Here is a 17,881-nt window from a genome sequence, read left to right as displayed (position 1 = left end):
TGGTAACTATGGATTTTGTGACGGGGTTGCCAACCACCTTAGGAGGAAAGAATGCCATCTGGGTAATCGTGGATAGACTTACCAAGTCAGCCCATTTTCTAGCTATTAAGAAGACGGACAAGCTGATCAGTTAGCACAGACTTACATCAGCGAGATTGTGAGATTGCATGGAGTTCCTGTCAGCATTGTATCAGATCGAGATACAAAGTTTACGTCCGAATTTTGGAGAGCCTTCCAGAAGGCGCTTGGGACGAAAGTGCATATGAGTACGGCTTATCACCCGCAGACAGACGGTCAGTCAGAGAGGACGATTCAGACTTTGGAGGATATGCTTAGAGCTTGTGTTTTGGATTGGGAAGGGAGTTGGGCAAAGTACCTACCCCTAACGGAGTTCGCCTACAATAATAGTTATCACTCGAGCATTAAGATGGCACCATATGAGGCTCTTTATGGTAGGCCTTGTCGCACACCGCTTTGTTGGACCGAAGTGGGGGAGCGACGTGAGATAGAACCTGCAATGGTTCAAGAGACAGTTGAGCAGGTTGAGATGCTTAAGATGCGGCTTAGGGAAGCCCATGACCGTCAGAAGAGTTATGCAGATAAGCGGCGTAAAGATTTGGAGTTCCAGGTTGGCGACCTGGTATACCTGAAAATGAGGACATTTCAGGGAGGATCTAAGACTCGGAAGCTGAAGAAGCTTAAACCGAGATATATGGGACCATATCCCATTTTGGAGCGAATTGGAGCAGTTGCTTACCGATTGGATTTATCCGAAGAGTTATCAGATTTCCATGACGTGTTTCATGTTTCGGTTTTGAGGAAAGTCGTGAGAGAACCAGAGCTCATTTTGCAGCAGCCGCCCAGTGACCTTGGTAGGAATTTGCGTGCGCCGTGTCAGCCAGTAGAGCTATTGGATCGCCAAGTGAAAGCAGATGATGGTATGATGACTATGTTGGTCAAAGTTCGTTGGGAGAGAGATGGTATTCAGGAAGAAACTTGGGAGTCCGAGCCCCAGATGAGGATTGATTATCCGGAGCTTTTCCGGGTTGACATTGGACATGACAACTTATGAATTGAATTCGGGGACGAATTCCTTGTAAGTAGGGGAGAATTGTAATGACCCCAACCCTAGGCTTTGCCCAAGGGTCAAGTCATTTTTCTTTAAAGAGAGAGAGAGAGAGAGAGAGAGAGAGAGAGAGAGAGAGAGAGAGAGAGAGAGAGAGAGAGAGAGAGAGAGGAAGGAAGAAGCTCACCAAGAGTCCTCGCCGGAGCCACCGCACGCCAGGACGTCATCAAGCTCGTCATCACCATCAACCGCAGCTCGAGGTAACCGGAAACCGCCATGTTTTGAGTTATGTTTCGGTCGTTTTAGTAAATCGATCATAACTTTCTAACCGTAGTGAATCTCGTGCATCCAAGGCCATCATCGTGTTCCTCTCGTCAAGACGAAGCCGTAGACACCAACCGCGTCGCGATCGGAGCCTGGACGAAGCCGTACGCGCCCCCCGAAGATTCGCCTCTGCGCGCGTGAGTTCCACGCGCCGCCGTCGGACCACCGTCCTCCGCCGCAGCGCCGCCGCCGGACCACCGTTCTCCGCCGCAGCTCCGCCGTCGCCGCCGGCCAACTTTCCGGTAAGCCACCGCCGGATCTCCGCCGTCGCCGCCGGTGACCGACACCGGTGACTCGCCGGCGACTCGCTAACTCGGCCGAGTCGACCCGGTGAGTCAACTCGGTTGACTCGGTTAACCGGTTGGTTAGCCGGTTTGAATTGATTTCAATTCGGTTAGGCTAAACCGGTCGGTTTAAATCAATTGGAAATCGGTTAGGATAAACCGGATTAATTAATTAAATAATTAATTAATTAATTAATTAATTAATTAAATAATTAATCTTTGACCAGCGGGTTGACTTTTCCGTAAATACCCGTTTTAAACCGTTCGAAAGGCGTTCTGACTCGAAATTTCGATCTGATTTCAGATTTGGAGTCCATTTGAGCAGCTGGAGTTCATATATACCACTTCTCTTCATTGCTAAGGTGAGGGCTACTCCGTTAAATCCCGAGCTAGTTTAGTACTACCGTTATGGAAAGTTTAGTTTCGAAACATGATCCGTCTCTGTGAATCGAGTCTGTTTGAGAGTCTTGCTTGTTTATTATTATTATTGATTGTTAAACCGGAAATAGGATAATAGAGGATTCAACGGTTGATTGAAATGATTGATGTTAAGAATTGTTATATATATGTATATATATGCGAGTCCATGTTTTGGAGATTTGCGGGGTGCAGAGACGTTTGCACTGGCTGCCTATGTTTGAGGAGTTTTGCGGGGTGCAGAGACGTTTGCACTGGCTGCCATGTTTGTGGAGATTTGCGGGGGTACAGAGACGTTTGTACTTACGACGCCTTAGAGATTTGCGGGGTGCAGTGTGGACTACTGTGCTAGCGACGCCTGTAGAGTTATATATATTTTTATCCTTATGAGGAAATGTGATATGCTATTATCGCATTGGTTGTATCATGTCTAGTCCACTAGACATATGTGATTGTTCTGTGTGGTGTAATAGGCACCGTGATTGTCTCATGCTAGAGCTAGGCCTACATAGTTGTAGTGCTATGAACTGAGTCAGTGGTTTGCGGTTTAGCATCCCATACCTCACTGGGCGATTCCCCTGTCGCTCACCCCTCCTTATTTCCCCCTTTCAGGTGAGACCGATGAGCAGGAGTGATTTTTCGGACCGGTGCTATTGGGCTTTTGGGCTTCTATCATTTTATTGATTTTATCGTTATCGGGCCTCTAGGCCTTTGGACTTTTATCGTTATGGTATTTCGTATTTTGGATTCTCGGTTTATGTCGTACCTTATGTTTCGGATTTTATTTTATATTATGGAATTCATGCGTGGATGTGGACTTTCAAATATTTAGATATGGATATTTAAGATATTTGTATTTATCGAAGTATTTTTACTATTTCGAAAGTGACGGGTGTCACACATACATTTACTAGTTTTTACTCCTCTCTCTCTCTTTGGTTAATTCACTGAGCTGCAATCTATCCCACAATAAAAAAAAATTCAGCTTTTTGAGGTGGAAATAAGATGAGAGCCACTCAACAATTACAAGAAGGAATATGGAACTCATTTTCTTAATCAGGCTGGGAGCTGTTCCTCTTCCTCATTCCTTTAATACTCGTCTTCCTTCTCACTTCTCAGTCCTGTCTTGGTCATAAAAAGTGTTGCAGCCTTTTGGCTCTCCAGTCTCCTCTCTCTCCCAAAGTAGAGAGAGTTGTTTTCTTTTGCATTCAAGGTAAGGTAACAGGATTTATTGATTGTCATTTAAAACCTTTTATTCTTAAAGTAAAAGAAAAACCAGAGATAGTAAATTAGTTTCAATTTCTTGTTTATGTGATGGGTTGGCGTTCACTTTTTACACTCATTTGGAATTCTTTTTATATAATTAAAAGAACACTGAGTTACAACTAAGCAAAATCAAGTGGGAGAAAGCATATATAACATTAAAAACGGGTATGGAGGTGGGGTGTTGTAGTAAGAATTTGGAAATATTTACCCTCGGATACACAAGTTCATTTACAATATCACTAAAGGACACATTGTTTACCGGGCACACTTTATCATGTTAGTTTTACTAAGATGACCTTCAACCAAGGAGAGACTTCAAATAACTAGACATCTCATCCTACTAACCAAATTCGTTACCCAACTCAACTAACCAAAGAGATTCCTAACCAAAACCGAAATCTGATTTTTATCTTTTTACAAAATCAATAACTTTTTAACTTTTTTACAAAACCTTATCTCTTCTTCTTTCTTCACAAATCCATCGCCGGTGAGATGAACCCTAATTTCTTTCTCCCTCGATTGTTTCTAGATCCAAAAATCAAAACGTGAAATTGGATCCAAATATCGACTTTCGGAACCCACGTCTCTTCCATTGCTCACCTGTTCTACGAATCTGTATTTGGGTTTTCGCGTTTCCATCGTGAGCGATCTCTGTATCCAAGCCTCGGAAATCTGGACAGATAAAATCCAAATGGAAGGTTAGCTCCCGTTTCTTAAACCACTTGATTCTGTCTGTATGTAACGTGAGTGTGGATACAATGGTGGTGGTTGGTGTAGGTGGCTACTCGAGTGGAGGAGATGGTGGTGGATACGGTGGAGGAAGCGATGGATACCGCAGTGGAGGCGGTGGTGGTTATGGAGGTTGTGGGGTAAGACGTGAAGGTAGTTACGGTGGTGGTGTAAGTGGCTCCACGCGTCTCCCGTCCACGTATCTCATGTCCACGCGTCTCCCGTCCACGCATCTCATGTCCACGCGTCTCCCGTCCACGCATCTCCCGTCCACGCATCTCCCATCCACGCATCTCCCATCCACGCATCGTTTTTTTTGTCCACAATGAACTTCCATTTACCTCAGGAACTACAGACTCATTCTCTACATATCACCAAACACATCTCAGCCATCTGCACTTAAGAAACAAAATAATCAAAATCATAGAAAATTTTACCCCCTAAGACACTGTCTACGTTACCAATTACCTTTAGAGGCACATTGTGTTGGGAGAACATTTTTCCATATCAATTTGTTCAATATTTTGTACATGATACTTAGGCTCGTAAATCCAATATACGATGTCCACGATAACGTATCCACATTAAATCTGAACTCTAACATGATTTTCCTATCCACCACAATTTGTCCACCATAAACACATCCACATGATTTTTGTCTACCAAAACATATATCCACCAATAGATTATCCGTGAAATTAATGTTCATTTATTGCAAACAACAAGAAATGTCCAAGTTATGTTTGGTTTATTTTTTTAAAACAAACAAATTTCTCGTTAGCTTCAAGAAGGGGCATTTTTGTCTCAAAATGGGAAGGCCCTACACATAAAGTGTGTTAAAGACGCAATGTGTCTTTGTGAGTAAAGAAAAGACAAAATGTGTCTTCACATGTAAGTCTCTCACAACCTAGATCACGCTTCCACAAACCTGTCACACTTTATTTTTCCATGTTTGTGTCAGTGTAGAACACTGAAGCTTTCATCTGAAAGCAAGGACCGAAAGCAAGGACATTTTAGTCTACATGGGTCCTAATGTGTATAAACAAAACCATTAATGTCTATTCATGTGTAGTTCTCTAATATCACCTTTATATATATATATAGAGCTAAATATTTCGGTTACGTACCCATCACAATCTACTATATATAAAATGGGAATAAGCAAGATTGAACTAGGGTCACATGATCTCCCTATAAATTTGATAAATTAATTACTTCAGTGTATATTTTCTTAAGATAAGCATTATATTTGATCAAAGGCATTATATTTGTTTTAACTATTTTTGACACTTCAAAATATAATAGTTTTTTTTGTATAAGCGAAAGAAAATACAAAAAAACAATAAACACTGAAAAAGTTTTTATAAAAGTCGTTAGAAATTAGGGAACGACAATAATTGAACAAATAAAGCCTTTTCAAAAAGAAAAAAATAATAATTGAACAAATGAATTTAATTATTTAGAGCATGTTGCTCTCTCTTTCTTGAAACTTTTCTCCATCCTCTTTTCTCAAAGCTCCTTTCTCGTTGACGTCTCCTCCAGCTTCCGCGACTGGCGGTGGTGTGCGTGGTCGCCGGAACCCCTCTCCTATCTTTTTCCTCTTTGTATTATTCTATGTTTCTTTTATCTTATTTTTCTCCGTCCTCTTGCTTGATGTTCTGGTTAGGTTCTCCGGCACGGTTCATTGTGTCTGCGGTTGGTGGGTTCCGTTCTAGTGTGTTGGCGAGTGGGGTAGGATGTGGATGAACGGAGTTGGTTTTTAGGGCGGTGATTGGATAAGGTTTTCAGTTTTCTCGATCTGGTCCCCGACCGGCAGTAACAGCGCGTGAACGTGGTTGCAAGGCTCCTCCTTTCAGATCTGGTGGTCTTGCCGTTCAAGCTATTGATTTGGACAGGAGCGGTCCGGTGTCGTCAGAGCTCTGTCTTCGCTTTGGGTCCAGTGAGGCTCTCATCCTTCTTCATCCGGCTAAGTGGTACTTTGGAGCTCTTTCTTGAAGCGCGCTTGTTCTGGTTTTCGTCCCGCGGCAGTTGTTGTGTGCGGTCGTCGGGTTGTTTCTGGGCTTGGCCGTCTATGACTTGCGCCTAGAACTCTTCGGTAGTCGCTAATGCTTTGTCTTCATGTTTCTCGCCGCTCTTGTTTTGTTGCATGGCGTCTGCTTGGTGTGGTGCCTCTTCCTTTCCGGCTCTTCGGAGTTCTTAGAGTTCTCCTCTGTTGTTGTCTCTCTCACGAGGCTTTGTAGAGCTTCCATCGGTTCTCGATGTGAGCTCGAGGCAAGGTGTCAGACCTCCGTTTGAGTCTCGAAGCTGTGTTTCCTTGAAGGAGACTCGTGTGTTGGTTGGTCATCCCAGCTCCATTGTCGGATCACTTGGTCTCCAGTGGAGGACTGATCTTATCTCTATATTGTAGGTTTGGGCGAACAGCTCAGGATGTTGCTCTCATCGCTCCATGTCTTCTTGCATCTACGGGCATTATGTTTTGAAGTCGAGCGTAATAAGTGTGACTTTGGTGGTCAGTGGCATCAGGCCGGATTGGCACTCTAGTGTGCTCGATGCAAGTGGAAGTTCTTAGCTCGTGTCTCAGTCTCCTCTACCGGTGGTGGTTGATGGATCGGTTTCCTCGGCCGGTCTATGCAAAGCTGCGTGGGGTCAGTGTCAATCTTTTGGAGTAGCGGTTTGTGCAAGCCGATTTCTACCTAGCGTGGTCTATATTTTATCAAAGGCTCCGAACCTATTAGGCAATGCTACGGTCTCGACCAGACTATCCTTCTGCGAGTGTTTTGTGTGCTTGTATTTAAATGTTAATGTTATGTCCTTTGATCCTCTAATGTTTTTTTTTTGGATGTTTTCTGCTACTAGTATTCTCTGTAACTGTTGTTAAAAGTTTAAAATTTTGGTATAAAATTTAATATTTACACGAACTTTTTTTTTTAATTATTTGCAGAATAAGAAAAGGTCCATGCACATAGAAAAACATCGTCCGGGGTAGGGCGTCTTTAACGTAGCGCTTTCAACAATTTGGAGATGAAATGCAAATTGGAAGAAGACTCGCGATTAAAAAAACGAAGAAAGGTCAGCCCTCCATCAGTGTCACTGGCTAAGCATGGACCCAAACCTCATCTCATCCCAACTTTACTAATTCTAATTTCATCTCAACCGTTGATTTTGGATTATTATCTTCCATCGCTGAGATCTACAGTTTTGGTAGGAGATGTAATTATCAGCATTTTCCATTTACATCTTCGGGGACATTCAGATTTGACTAATTAATTCAATTCAAATCTGGTGGAATAGTGAATATCGTGTCTTAGTTTAGGCCATAAGAACTCACTTAATTAAGAGCATCATTATCGGGCTTCTTAGCCCAATTCTTATAATTTATTTGGGCCAAATTTAAATCAAAAAATGAGTTAATTAGTGGAATCGATTTTTACGTAAGAAGTTTTTGGTGGTGGTGCTTGTGTCACGTGGCGAGTTGTGATAGGAGATACGAAGCGGTAGAGAGAAGAGGTCATTCGGTCTCGAACCATTCTCTCTCTCTCTCTCTCTCTCTCTCTCTCTCTCTCTCTCTCTCTTCTCTCTCTCTCTCTCTCTCTCTCTCTCTCTCTCTCTCTCTCTCTCTCTCTCTCTCTCTCTCTCTCTCTCTCTCTCTCTCTCTCTCTCTCTCTCTCTCTCTCTCTCTCTCTCTCTCTCTCTCTCTCTCTCTCTCTCTCCGTCGAAGGCGATTACACGAGGAGTGAAGCCGCGTCGCAAACCACACGGATTCACCGTTCAATCCAAAGCTCTACCACCGCATCGAATATCCAGCAGGTTCGTGTTCCTTCTCTGGGTTTTTTTTTCAATTATCGGTTTGTTTTGTGGATCTAATTTTTTTTTGGTTCGATTCCCTTTTGCATGCGTGGTATTTGATCTGGGTTTGCATCGTCTCACTATTCTCTCTCTCTCTCGCCGGTAGTTTTCGGCCACCGTCGTCTATTCTCACCGATTCCAGAAGGATCTCGCCGTCGTCTTCCGAATCGAACGATACCAGGTTTGTCTTCTATATCTGTTAATCATCTGTCTCTATGTTAAGGTCTGCGAATTAGAGGAAACGATTTACTTGGTTTGTTCGAATTGATTGGTTTGTTTCTGAATGTTTGGTTGTATAGTTCGTGTGTATAGAGTTTCTGAATGATTGTCTGTATAGGTTGTGATGGATTGGTTGGCGAGGAATTTGATTGTGACCTGATCTGTGTCTGATTGTAAAGTCCATTGATGCGTGTATTTTAGAATAAATTTTGGATTTAAACTCGATGGATCTGTGTTTGTTTAACATTGTGAATGTATACTTGATTGATTAGTGAAGTGTATTCGGTAAAAGCTGGCATAACATGTTGTTTAAATTACATTGTCTTCATCATTGAATTTACGAGTGTGGAAATTTTAGAAAAAACTGGTGTGGACATTTAAGGGAGACGTTGTTATAACTGTTGTAGTTAGTTTCGAACGAGTAACCAGTCTGTAAGGAGTATATAAGTTTATTGTTTGCTCATTGTAACTTGAGTGTATTTTGTTTCTAACCAAATGAAAATATTTAGTCAGATGATTTATTGTTTTGATGGCTTTTAAGTGTTGTAATAACTATTGATTAGACCATAGTAATTGATGGTTAGGTCTTTCTTTAAAGCTCTTTATGATCTCTTTCTCTCTTTTTTCTTTATATAACGGCAAGAAGCTATAATTCTTGTCATAGTAATCTCTTTATCTCTTATTTCTCTCTTGTTTCTCTTTCTGTCTTTTATAATCCTCTCATTCTCCTCGCTATGGATTCAAAGAATCCTTCGAATCCATATAGTGACTCCCCTAGTCAAAACTTCCAGTATGGAAGTTATCGTCCGAGTCAAAACTTTGGAGGAGGATCGGAGATGCCTCCTTTTAGTTCACAAGCACCAGAGGCTCCAGCTCAACGTGAAAACGCATCAGTTGCCTCTAAGGAGAGAAGGCAATGGACTCCAGCTGATGACGAGATTGTAATAAGTGCGTGGCTCAACACATCTAAGGATGTTGTAGTTGGAAATGAACAAAAATCTGGGACGTTCTGGAAACGTGTAGCGGAGTTTTATGCATCTAGCCCACATGCGAAAGCGAGTGGTGAACCTAGAGAGTGGCTCAATCTTAAGCAGAGGTGGCAGAAGATTAATGACTACACCAACAAATTCTGTGGTGCTTACGCGGCTGCAGAGAGACACATCAGTTCTGGTCAGAGCGAGACTGATGTCCTCAAGGCGGCTTATGATATTTACTTCGCTAATCATCAAAGGAAATTCAATCTGGAGCATGCGTTGTGTTTGTTAAGGTTTGAGGAGAAGTGGCTCAGTCTTAACACTCCTAAACCTAGTGGGAGTGGAAAGCGAAAGGCTGGAGAGGAATGTTCGTAAACATCAAGCGCCACTGTTGGTGATCAAGAGGTGCGTCCAGAGGGTAGCAAGGCTGCTAAAGCTAGAAAGAATAACACTCAAGGACTAAAATCCATTGATGAGATTAAAACCGTAATGGAGTTGAAGAAGGATGATCTCATGAGGAAGGAGAATTTGTCGAAGCTTGCCATTCTAGACACACTCCTAACTAAGCCAGGAACACTAAGTGAGGCTGAGGAAGTTGTGAAGAACAAGCTGCTCGCTCAGCTTTTCTGAAAATGTCTTTTAAAATTATTAAGTATCCGTTTCCTAAAAATGTTCTGTGTTTTAACTTGTGTTTCTGCTGTTTCTGCTTGCTACTTTGATGAATACCTTGTATTTCTGCTGCTTCCATGTCAAATGTATTCCAGTTTCGTAGTAATGAAAAACATGTTTCTGCTTGCATTATTGTTTTTCTGTTTCTTTGAATGTTTCCTTCAAAAATTTAGAGGACTAATGTATTTAAATGAATATTCTTGGCAGGTTTATTTAAAAATGGGGAGATATAGTTACAGCCAGCCTTCGTGTTCGTCAGAGTATGGTGGGGAGTACTCTAGTAATAATGCTTCTGAGTTCAGCGAGGCTGAAGACCTCATTCGTCTTGACCAACAAGAGTTGAGTTTGAAATATGGTGACACGGCACCGTACCCTCCACAACCGGAGGTGGAGTTTGGATTCCCCCAAGTTTGTTTCTTCTTATGTGTTGTAATAACTGGTGATGATCATATTTATAACTTGAAATGAATCTCAAAATGTACCATAGTGTCTAAACTTAATGTTTTTATAAACAAAACAAAATTCAAAAAACAAAACAAAATTCCAATGGGATCCGTGAAGCTTGAAAACAAAACCAACTTCACTGCTTGGTCCGTGAAGTTGAAAACAAGACACAAGATACACTTATCAATGCTCGTGAATAACATTCAGATGTGTAAGAGAACAAGACACACATCAATGCTCGTGAATAACATTCACAAGATACACTTATTTGATCCTATAAATATGATAGATCGTTTGAAATTTCAAGACATCCTTTCTCTTATCAAAATCTTCTCCTCTTTCATCAACATTTCATTTTAAACAAAAAATCTTATGGCATCTTCTTCTCATTATCACTACCACAATGATGATGATGATGAAATTGATTCCTTAGTTGAAGATTTTGTTGGAAACTTTGATGTTATTCAAGAACCAAAAGAGCGTAAGCAACGTATTTATATGGAGAGGTTCCGAGAAGACGGCCACCAGAAGCTCTAAAATGATTACTTTAGCGAGACTCCAACTTACAATCCCGAGTTATTCCGCCGACGGTTCCGAATGAACAAATCTTTGTTCCTGCGTATTGTGCAACCTCTCGAAACCAACATACCGTATTTTCAACAAGGAACAGATTGTACCGGACGGTCTAGTCTAACACCTCTACAAAAATGTACTGCAGCAATACGACAGTTAGCATATGGCGGTGCAGCTGATTCACTTGATGAGTATGTCCGACTTGCTGAAACGACAGCTCGGAAATCTTTGCACAAATTTACCGCCGGAATAATCGGCTTATTTGGTGATGAATACCTACGCCAACCCACACAAGAGGATCTGCAAAGACTTCTCTATATCGGAGAACAACGTGGGTTTCTGGGGATGATTGGTAGCATCGACTGTATGCATTGGGAGTGGAAGAATTGCCCCACTGCTTGGAAAGGAATGTATTCCCGAGGAACCGAAAAACCAACAATTGTTTTGGAGGCGGTAGCTTCAAGTGACCTCTGGATATGGCACGCGTTTTTTGGAGCTCCAGGTACTATGAACGATCTTAATATTCTTGATCGATCCCCCGTTTTTGATGACATTATTAACGGAATTGCGCCAGAAGTGAACTTCTATGTTAATGGTAATCCATATCATTTGGCATATTATCTCACTGATGGTATTTATCCTAAATGGGCGAATTTTATTCAATCTATCCGACTTCCACAAAGTGAGAAACATTCGTTATTTCCTAAAACCCAAGAAGCTGTTCGAAAAGATGTCGAGCGTGCCTTCGGAGATCTGCAATCTAGATTTGCCGTAGTGAAAAATCCATCCAAGTTATGGGATAAAGACAAAATAACAAATATTATGAAAGCATGCATCATACTCCATAATATGATTGTCGAGGATGAACGATCAACATACACTCAGTATAACGTGAGAGAATTTCAAGAAAGCGAGGAAGAGAATACATTCACCGTTACTCCGAATTCAAATCTCGGCACTGCAATGGATCGTCGATCGAGCGTCCGTAACAGACAAGCTCATGAACAATTAAAATTCGATTTAATTGAAAATATTTGGGCTAAATTTCGACATCTTCCAAATAACCAATGATTTTAAAGTTTTTATGAATTGAATAAAATGTGTGATTTATGAATTTTTTTTTTTATGTATGGAATGTAATAAAATGTTTGTAATTTTAATTAAATGAATTTTTTTTCCTCTTTTTAATGTATTGAATATAAATAGATACATCTTAATTACTACTTATTAATAAAAAAAAATATTTTATACCTAAGAACCTTTAAAAAGTTTCATTGATAATGTTGTATTTTACTTAAGTATCTTAGAAAACTTTTTAGACTAAAAATACTAATTAAATATTCTAAGATGTTTGATAAGAGTTGGCATTGATAATGCTGCTCTAAATATTTAGGCCATGATCAGAACCAACTTAATTTAATTTAATAGATCAATTTTGGGCTCCCACAGAATTAGTTGGAATTGGATAGAAAGTGAAAGAAAGAGATATTAATTTGCGTATGGTTATTATTTTATACATATACATCAAAAGACAGAAACACAATTATTTGACTATTAAACTACAAAAAGAGGCTTTTCAGATTTATTGTCTTATAAAATCTACATATATAAAAGATTATTTGCAAAGTGAGCAGCCGCGCCCGTGATGGACATTCCATGGTTTAACTTACAATGAATCTATCGTAGCATAAACGAGTAGATGTAAGAGTAAGATTAACCCGAGGTTTTTAGGATCGGGTTTTTAATAGAAGTTAAGAAACAGTTTTTTAACTTCCGTTAAAAACTCCACTCTAAGAAATCCGAGTTAATTATGATCTAAGAGCAACCTCATTGAAGGTTTCTTGTTCCTAGATTCTTAAAATACATTTATGTGTATGTATATATTATATATGCGTATGTAATTGTGGGGTTCTAAGCTTTACGGAAAACCCAACCGAATCTTAAAACTCCGCAATTATATATGCATATATAATATATATATACACATAAATGTATTTTAAGAACCTAAGAGCAATAAACCTCCAACAAAGTTGCTCTAAGTCTTTGCTCTATTAAGCTTAGGTCTTGGAATACAATTGATAGCTTATTATATCTGCTGGTTGTTGTGTAGCTGTGTAGATGTGACATGTTAAAAAATTATAACATGTAGAGATTACACATGTGGACAGAAGTATAACTTCATCTTCTTCGTGTTACAGAAAAAAAAAAAAAACTTCATCTTCTTCAATCTTATCCTTTGTTTTGATCAAATGAGTAATTGAGCTTTTTAATTCAGCAACGGTGATTTGTAAATTTGGAGAATAGGAATATTATTAGGAACTACGAGGTCACCCCAAGGACGCCTTCGGTATCCATGGGTTTGACCCAAAAAAAAAAAGAGAATAGGAATATTATCAGTGTGTTATGTTTTAATGACTTACAAAAGAAGTTGCATATAAACACAAGACTTAGACTTATTTCAAGTATCAATAGAACTTATCTAAATCTTATGATATATATCTAAATAATCTAATCCTTGTCGCAATGGAATTTATATAATATTCTTCGGTTTGGTTTTCACAGACTTCACGAGCTTCACTTCTAATTGGATTTCAATGGTTTGGTCCGCAAGATACACATCTTGCTCTTCAGTATATCTCCAAATCTTTCATTTTTCATATTTTCATTGATCTCGACAACTACATGTTCATGTTCACAACGAAAATGGTTTCACGAGATTCTGTCAATACACAGAAGAGTTTTACTACCACAGAATTTATCTCATCTTTCAGATTCTGTGCATGCGGAAGAAGGTACTTCACATGTGTTTAGACTTCGATGTCAGCTTCTTCCCCTCTGTCCCCCCATGCTTCTAGCTTATCGAAGTGTCTTGAAGAACTTTTTTTTTTTGCTTGATTATAGATTAGGTTCACGATTAATTAGATAGGTGTGTCGAACAAATTGCGCAACTGGGTTCACGGTTCAGTACATTGGTTTGATACACTGTTTCAATATGTAGTTTATGTGACAAAAATATGTGGCTGTGATGTTACTTACATAACCATATTTAGTTGATATATGTCAATCATTTCACTGATGTAGTAAGAAACACATTAATTTTTTGCTAGATGTAATCATGTGTTGGCGTATCATTATTACAAGATGCTTAATCAAAAAACGACATAAGAAAGTATTATACATGTTCATCACGGTCGTCTGAAATCTCTACACATCGTATACAGGCACACGATGCGTAATCAATACACGACATATCGGACATGTCGTGCATTTCCTGCAGCACGTGCTGAAACACACAAAAACGACATGAACATTTTACAAGATGGTATTTCAAGAAAACACAAATGGTTAAAAGATAAGTAAAATAGCAAATCTAGCAAATCACAATCTCTACACTTTTATAATTATTAAAATACTATTTAAGACTAATGGATACATTAAAAGTATTGGTGGTATGTGCTAGTTTGTGTCACAATCCCGGTTCAAACCGCATAATGCATGTTATTTTGCATAAAAAATAACAAAATATATCGACACAAAATCATGTTTGAACAAGTGATATTTTGATAAACAACTTTTCGGAATGACAATAACTGAAACATGTCATACCCTTTCTCACAAAAATAAAATAACTGAAACATGTCATTTAAGATATTTTCCAAGAGCAAACAATGCGGTTTAAGCGAGGCAGAGAAAAAGAAAGCAAACATAAGGAATGTTGGTTTACCTGCAGAGGACGTGATGTCTACATGGGAATAGAACCACGTTGACCGGATCCTCAAAGCAAACTTTGCAAATATTCTTTTCCTGCTGGCTGCTATCTGTTTGCTCACTCAATGCAGCTTTTAGTCTACATACCTGGTGAGAGGAGTTTATTCCAGATCTTGCTTGGTTTCAGAATGTTTAAAATGACATGACTTAGAACAGAGCCGTCTCAAATTATCTTTAGGCCTTGTTTAAAAAATACTAACGATACATTTAATAATCTAATAAAATAGTTTTAAAAAGTTATTTGGTTTTCTATATATATTTGAGGCTTCTTTTTAAAATTATAAACTATAAATTTAAGAGTATCTAAAAATTTAGTCCAAATTTATGTATTTATTTTCGAAAAATTCTTAATATTTAGATTCGGCACCGCTCCACCACTTGCACGTGCTATTAGACGGCGGTGACTTAGAATGTGCAGTTTACCTCTTCAACAAGATGAGACTTTGGCATTTTCTTCACAGCCTCTGGTGATAATGTGTTGCATCTGAAAACATATATAGCAAAACATAGTGTACACATGAAAGGAGCCAGCTGTTATGTTACCAAATGATGAGAGCTTTACCCGGTAGCTTTTCCACTGTGGAGACTAACTTGTTCCTCCTTAGTAAGGAGTCCTTACTTTCTTTATCGATAGACCACCAGCCAAGTAATCTGTTATTTATCAAATGAGAATGATTAGTTTTTTTTTCTTGTTGTCACCAGAGATTCCCATTGCTCAGTTTGTTTTACCTTTTACAATGTTGAAAGAATCTCAGGAATACACGAGCCAATGATCTCGCTAAATATCTTCCATAAGGACCACCAACATTATAAATCCACAAGACAGACTTCACCACCGAAGTATATGTAACAAAAAGCACCGTAGCTCCTTGTAGCAGAAAAAGAGGTACAAACAGAACTACAATCGGAATGTTCTTGGGAGAAGCGGATGTTCCCGGGCAATTAGATAAAAGATAATTAGCTCAAACACGTGCAAAAAGATACGGACTTGTTTCTGTAAATGTGTACCTTTAAGCTCATGAAAAGGATGATTTGAAAGGTAATGAATGGGATTTTCATTACATATCCACCAATATCAAGGATGTCGCATTCTCTGTTGCTGTCCTCATTTCGATATCTTACTCCCACTGACGATGAGAAAAGTATATGTGAATCCCTATGGATCGACTGATTCCTCCATTTTGTGACAGGAAATCCAAATAACTCTGCTATGCTGTAGATTGAGAAGAAAGAAGATTGTTCATACTACTAGAAGATGATAGTTCAGAAAGACTTCAAGAAGAAAAAAATTAGTTTACCCAAAGTTTATAGATAAGTCCCACAATTCCAACGCAACTAGATCACCTATACAAAGCTCGGGACATAACAGATTCAGAAAAAAAAAACAGACTGAGACTAGGCAGTAATATCATGATAGAAAGATGACAAACAAAACAATCTGTTTTGCAAAATAAAGAAAAAGTATACAAAATTATAGACATTGCAACGTCAGCAACACTTCCAGGGTATCGTTTGGAGGCTAGAAGATCATAAACTAATTAAATAGTGAAGTAAAATGTGCAACATACCACGTGATTTAACAAGAGTGAAGGTTATGGCAGCAATGAAGGAAACCATCCATATGGAAACCCATGTGTACTACAAAAATAAATAAACAATGTAAGAAGCAAATTAACAAAGGTTAAAGAACTAATGAAACCACATTTTGTAGACAGAATCCGATTAAGTGATCATATTTAAAATGCTCATAGAGAACAACCAACTTACGAGAAGTGGTTCATCACCCATAGTTTCCTCATCTCTAGAGAATAACCAACTTACGAGAAGTGGTTCATCAATCATAAATTCCTCATCTCTAGGCATGGAAGTCAAGCACTTTCTGCAGGAAAAGTTGCATGTCAGTTATCACTAAAAGGGAAAAAAGTAAACAAAGCCAACAATGGTAAAAATGAAAACAATCAAGAATAGGAAGAAGAGTGAACAATCCAAAACCTAAAAACTTTGATGATTTACCTGACGTTATATACCAAGATAGCTACCTCGAATGCAAGCAAGGGTAAGAAGACAAACTTTAAGTCATCTGCAACAGAGGGAAACAAACCATTCTTATACACCCTTTGATTAAAGAGTATTAGTAAAATGGTGGGAAAAAATACCATATTTATCTTCAAGATGTAGAAAGAGAAGGATCTCAAAAGCAACAAGCAGTGGCGTTGCCATGACATATTGAAAAGGAGTCCACTGCAACAAGACCAGAACTTAAACAGGTTACAAGCAGCCCTGCCAAACAAAGAGTAAGAGAGTAATAATCATACATTCTCATCATGAGGCATTGGTGGAGTAGGCAACGAGCATCTACATGGCGAAATAACAGCATGACACAACCACCACAGGGGTGTAAATACAAATTAACTGCAAAAACAGAATCAAAGTCTCGATTTTTTAATAATGAAATAGACCCTGATCCGCGCGCCAGCGCGGATTTGAATTTTCGGTTTTTGGTTATTTATTTAACTAAATAATGTATTTGTAATATTTGATGTATTTATTCACCAAGTAAATAATTTTTTTGGCATCTTAAACCATCTATTTACGATGAATATTTGATATCATATAAAAAATTGAACAAATTAACGTAATTAGAGAATTGTAGACGATATATAAAAACAATGGTTATTAATGTAAAATATGAAGAAATATTATATTATGACTTAGTATGGCATAAAAGATTATAAATTAGTTATACATGTTTAAAGAAAATAAAATGATTTTTAAACTTCTATGAAAATTTTAACATATAAAAAAGGCGATGAATTAGTCATCAAATTGTAAATAATTTCATAATTTTATTAATAATAAATTATTTATAGTCTTTGTTTTTCGTCAAGATAATTATTAAATGTCGATAACATTAATATGTTAAAAGGCCATATTATGAAAGCCCACGTTGTAACCGTTTTTTTCCGGGAAGTGTAACAAAAAAAATTACATTTAACTCTTTGTTTTGTTTAAGTTTGTGTCGGTAAAAGATTAAAAAAAATCTCTCTATCTTTTTTAATGTTCAATTTGAAGCTTATTATGCGAAAATCATACGCAAATATAGGCAATTGGTTGGAATCTCTATATCTTTATATTCTTATAAATTTTAAATTTATTGTTTCCTCTTCTGCAAGCAAATCAATTACCGAAGTAATTGATCAATTGGTTGGAATCAAATCTATTCTTATAATTAGTGTAATTATGGTTACAGTTTATATATTTAATAGGTACATTAAAGATACGACATTGAAGATATTATGTTT

At 38.4% G+C, this 17,881-nt stretch overlaps 1 protein-coding gene, 1 long non-coding RNA gene and 1 pseudogene across 2 annotated transcripts; 1 reads left to right on the top strand and 2 right to left on the bottom strand.

Moving 5' to 3' along the window:
• Positions 1 to 8,885: 8,885 nt before the first annotated feature.
• On the top strand, positions 8,886 to 9,755 carry LOC106354930 (glutathione S-transferase T2-like). The gene is made up of 2 exons (XM_013794969.2): positions 8,886 to 9,418; positions 9,509 to 9,755. The coding sequence occupies exons 1-2, from the start codon at positions 8,886 to 8,888 to the stop codon at positions 9,753 to 9,755; spliced, it is 780 nt and encodes a 259-aa protein (XP_013650423.2).
• A 4,166-nt stretch (positions 9,756 to 13,921) lies between these two features.
• LOC106354932 lies at positions 13,922 to 16,410 on the bottom strand (annotated as a pseudogene).
• A 147-nt stretch (positions 16,411 to 16,557) lies between these two features.
• LOC106356114 lies at positions 16,558 to 16,933 on the bottom strand. Its single transcript, XR_001271976.3, has 3 exons — positions 16,895 to 16,933; positions 16,736 to 16,820; positions 16,558 to 16,659 (listed from the first exon to the last, which is right to left on the bottom strand). It is a non-coding gene; the product is annotated as an uncharacterized LOC106356114 (long non-coding RNA).
• Between the last annotated feature and the right edge of the window lie 948 nt (positions 16,934 to 17,881).

Source organism: Brassica napus, chromosome C2 (assembly GCF_020379485.1).
Source record: "Brassica napus cultivar Da-Ae chromosome C2, Da-Ae, whole genome shotgun sequence".
Classification (NCBI taxonomy): Eukaryota; Viridiplantae; Streptophyta; class Magnoliopsida; order Brassicales; family Brassicaceae; genus Brassica; species Brassica napus.
This window is presented reverse-complemented; position numbering and strand designations above follow the sequence as displayed.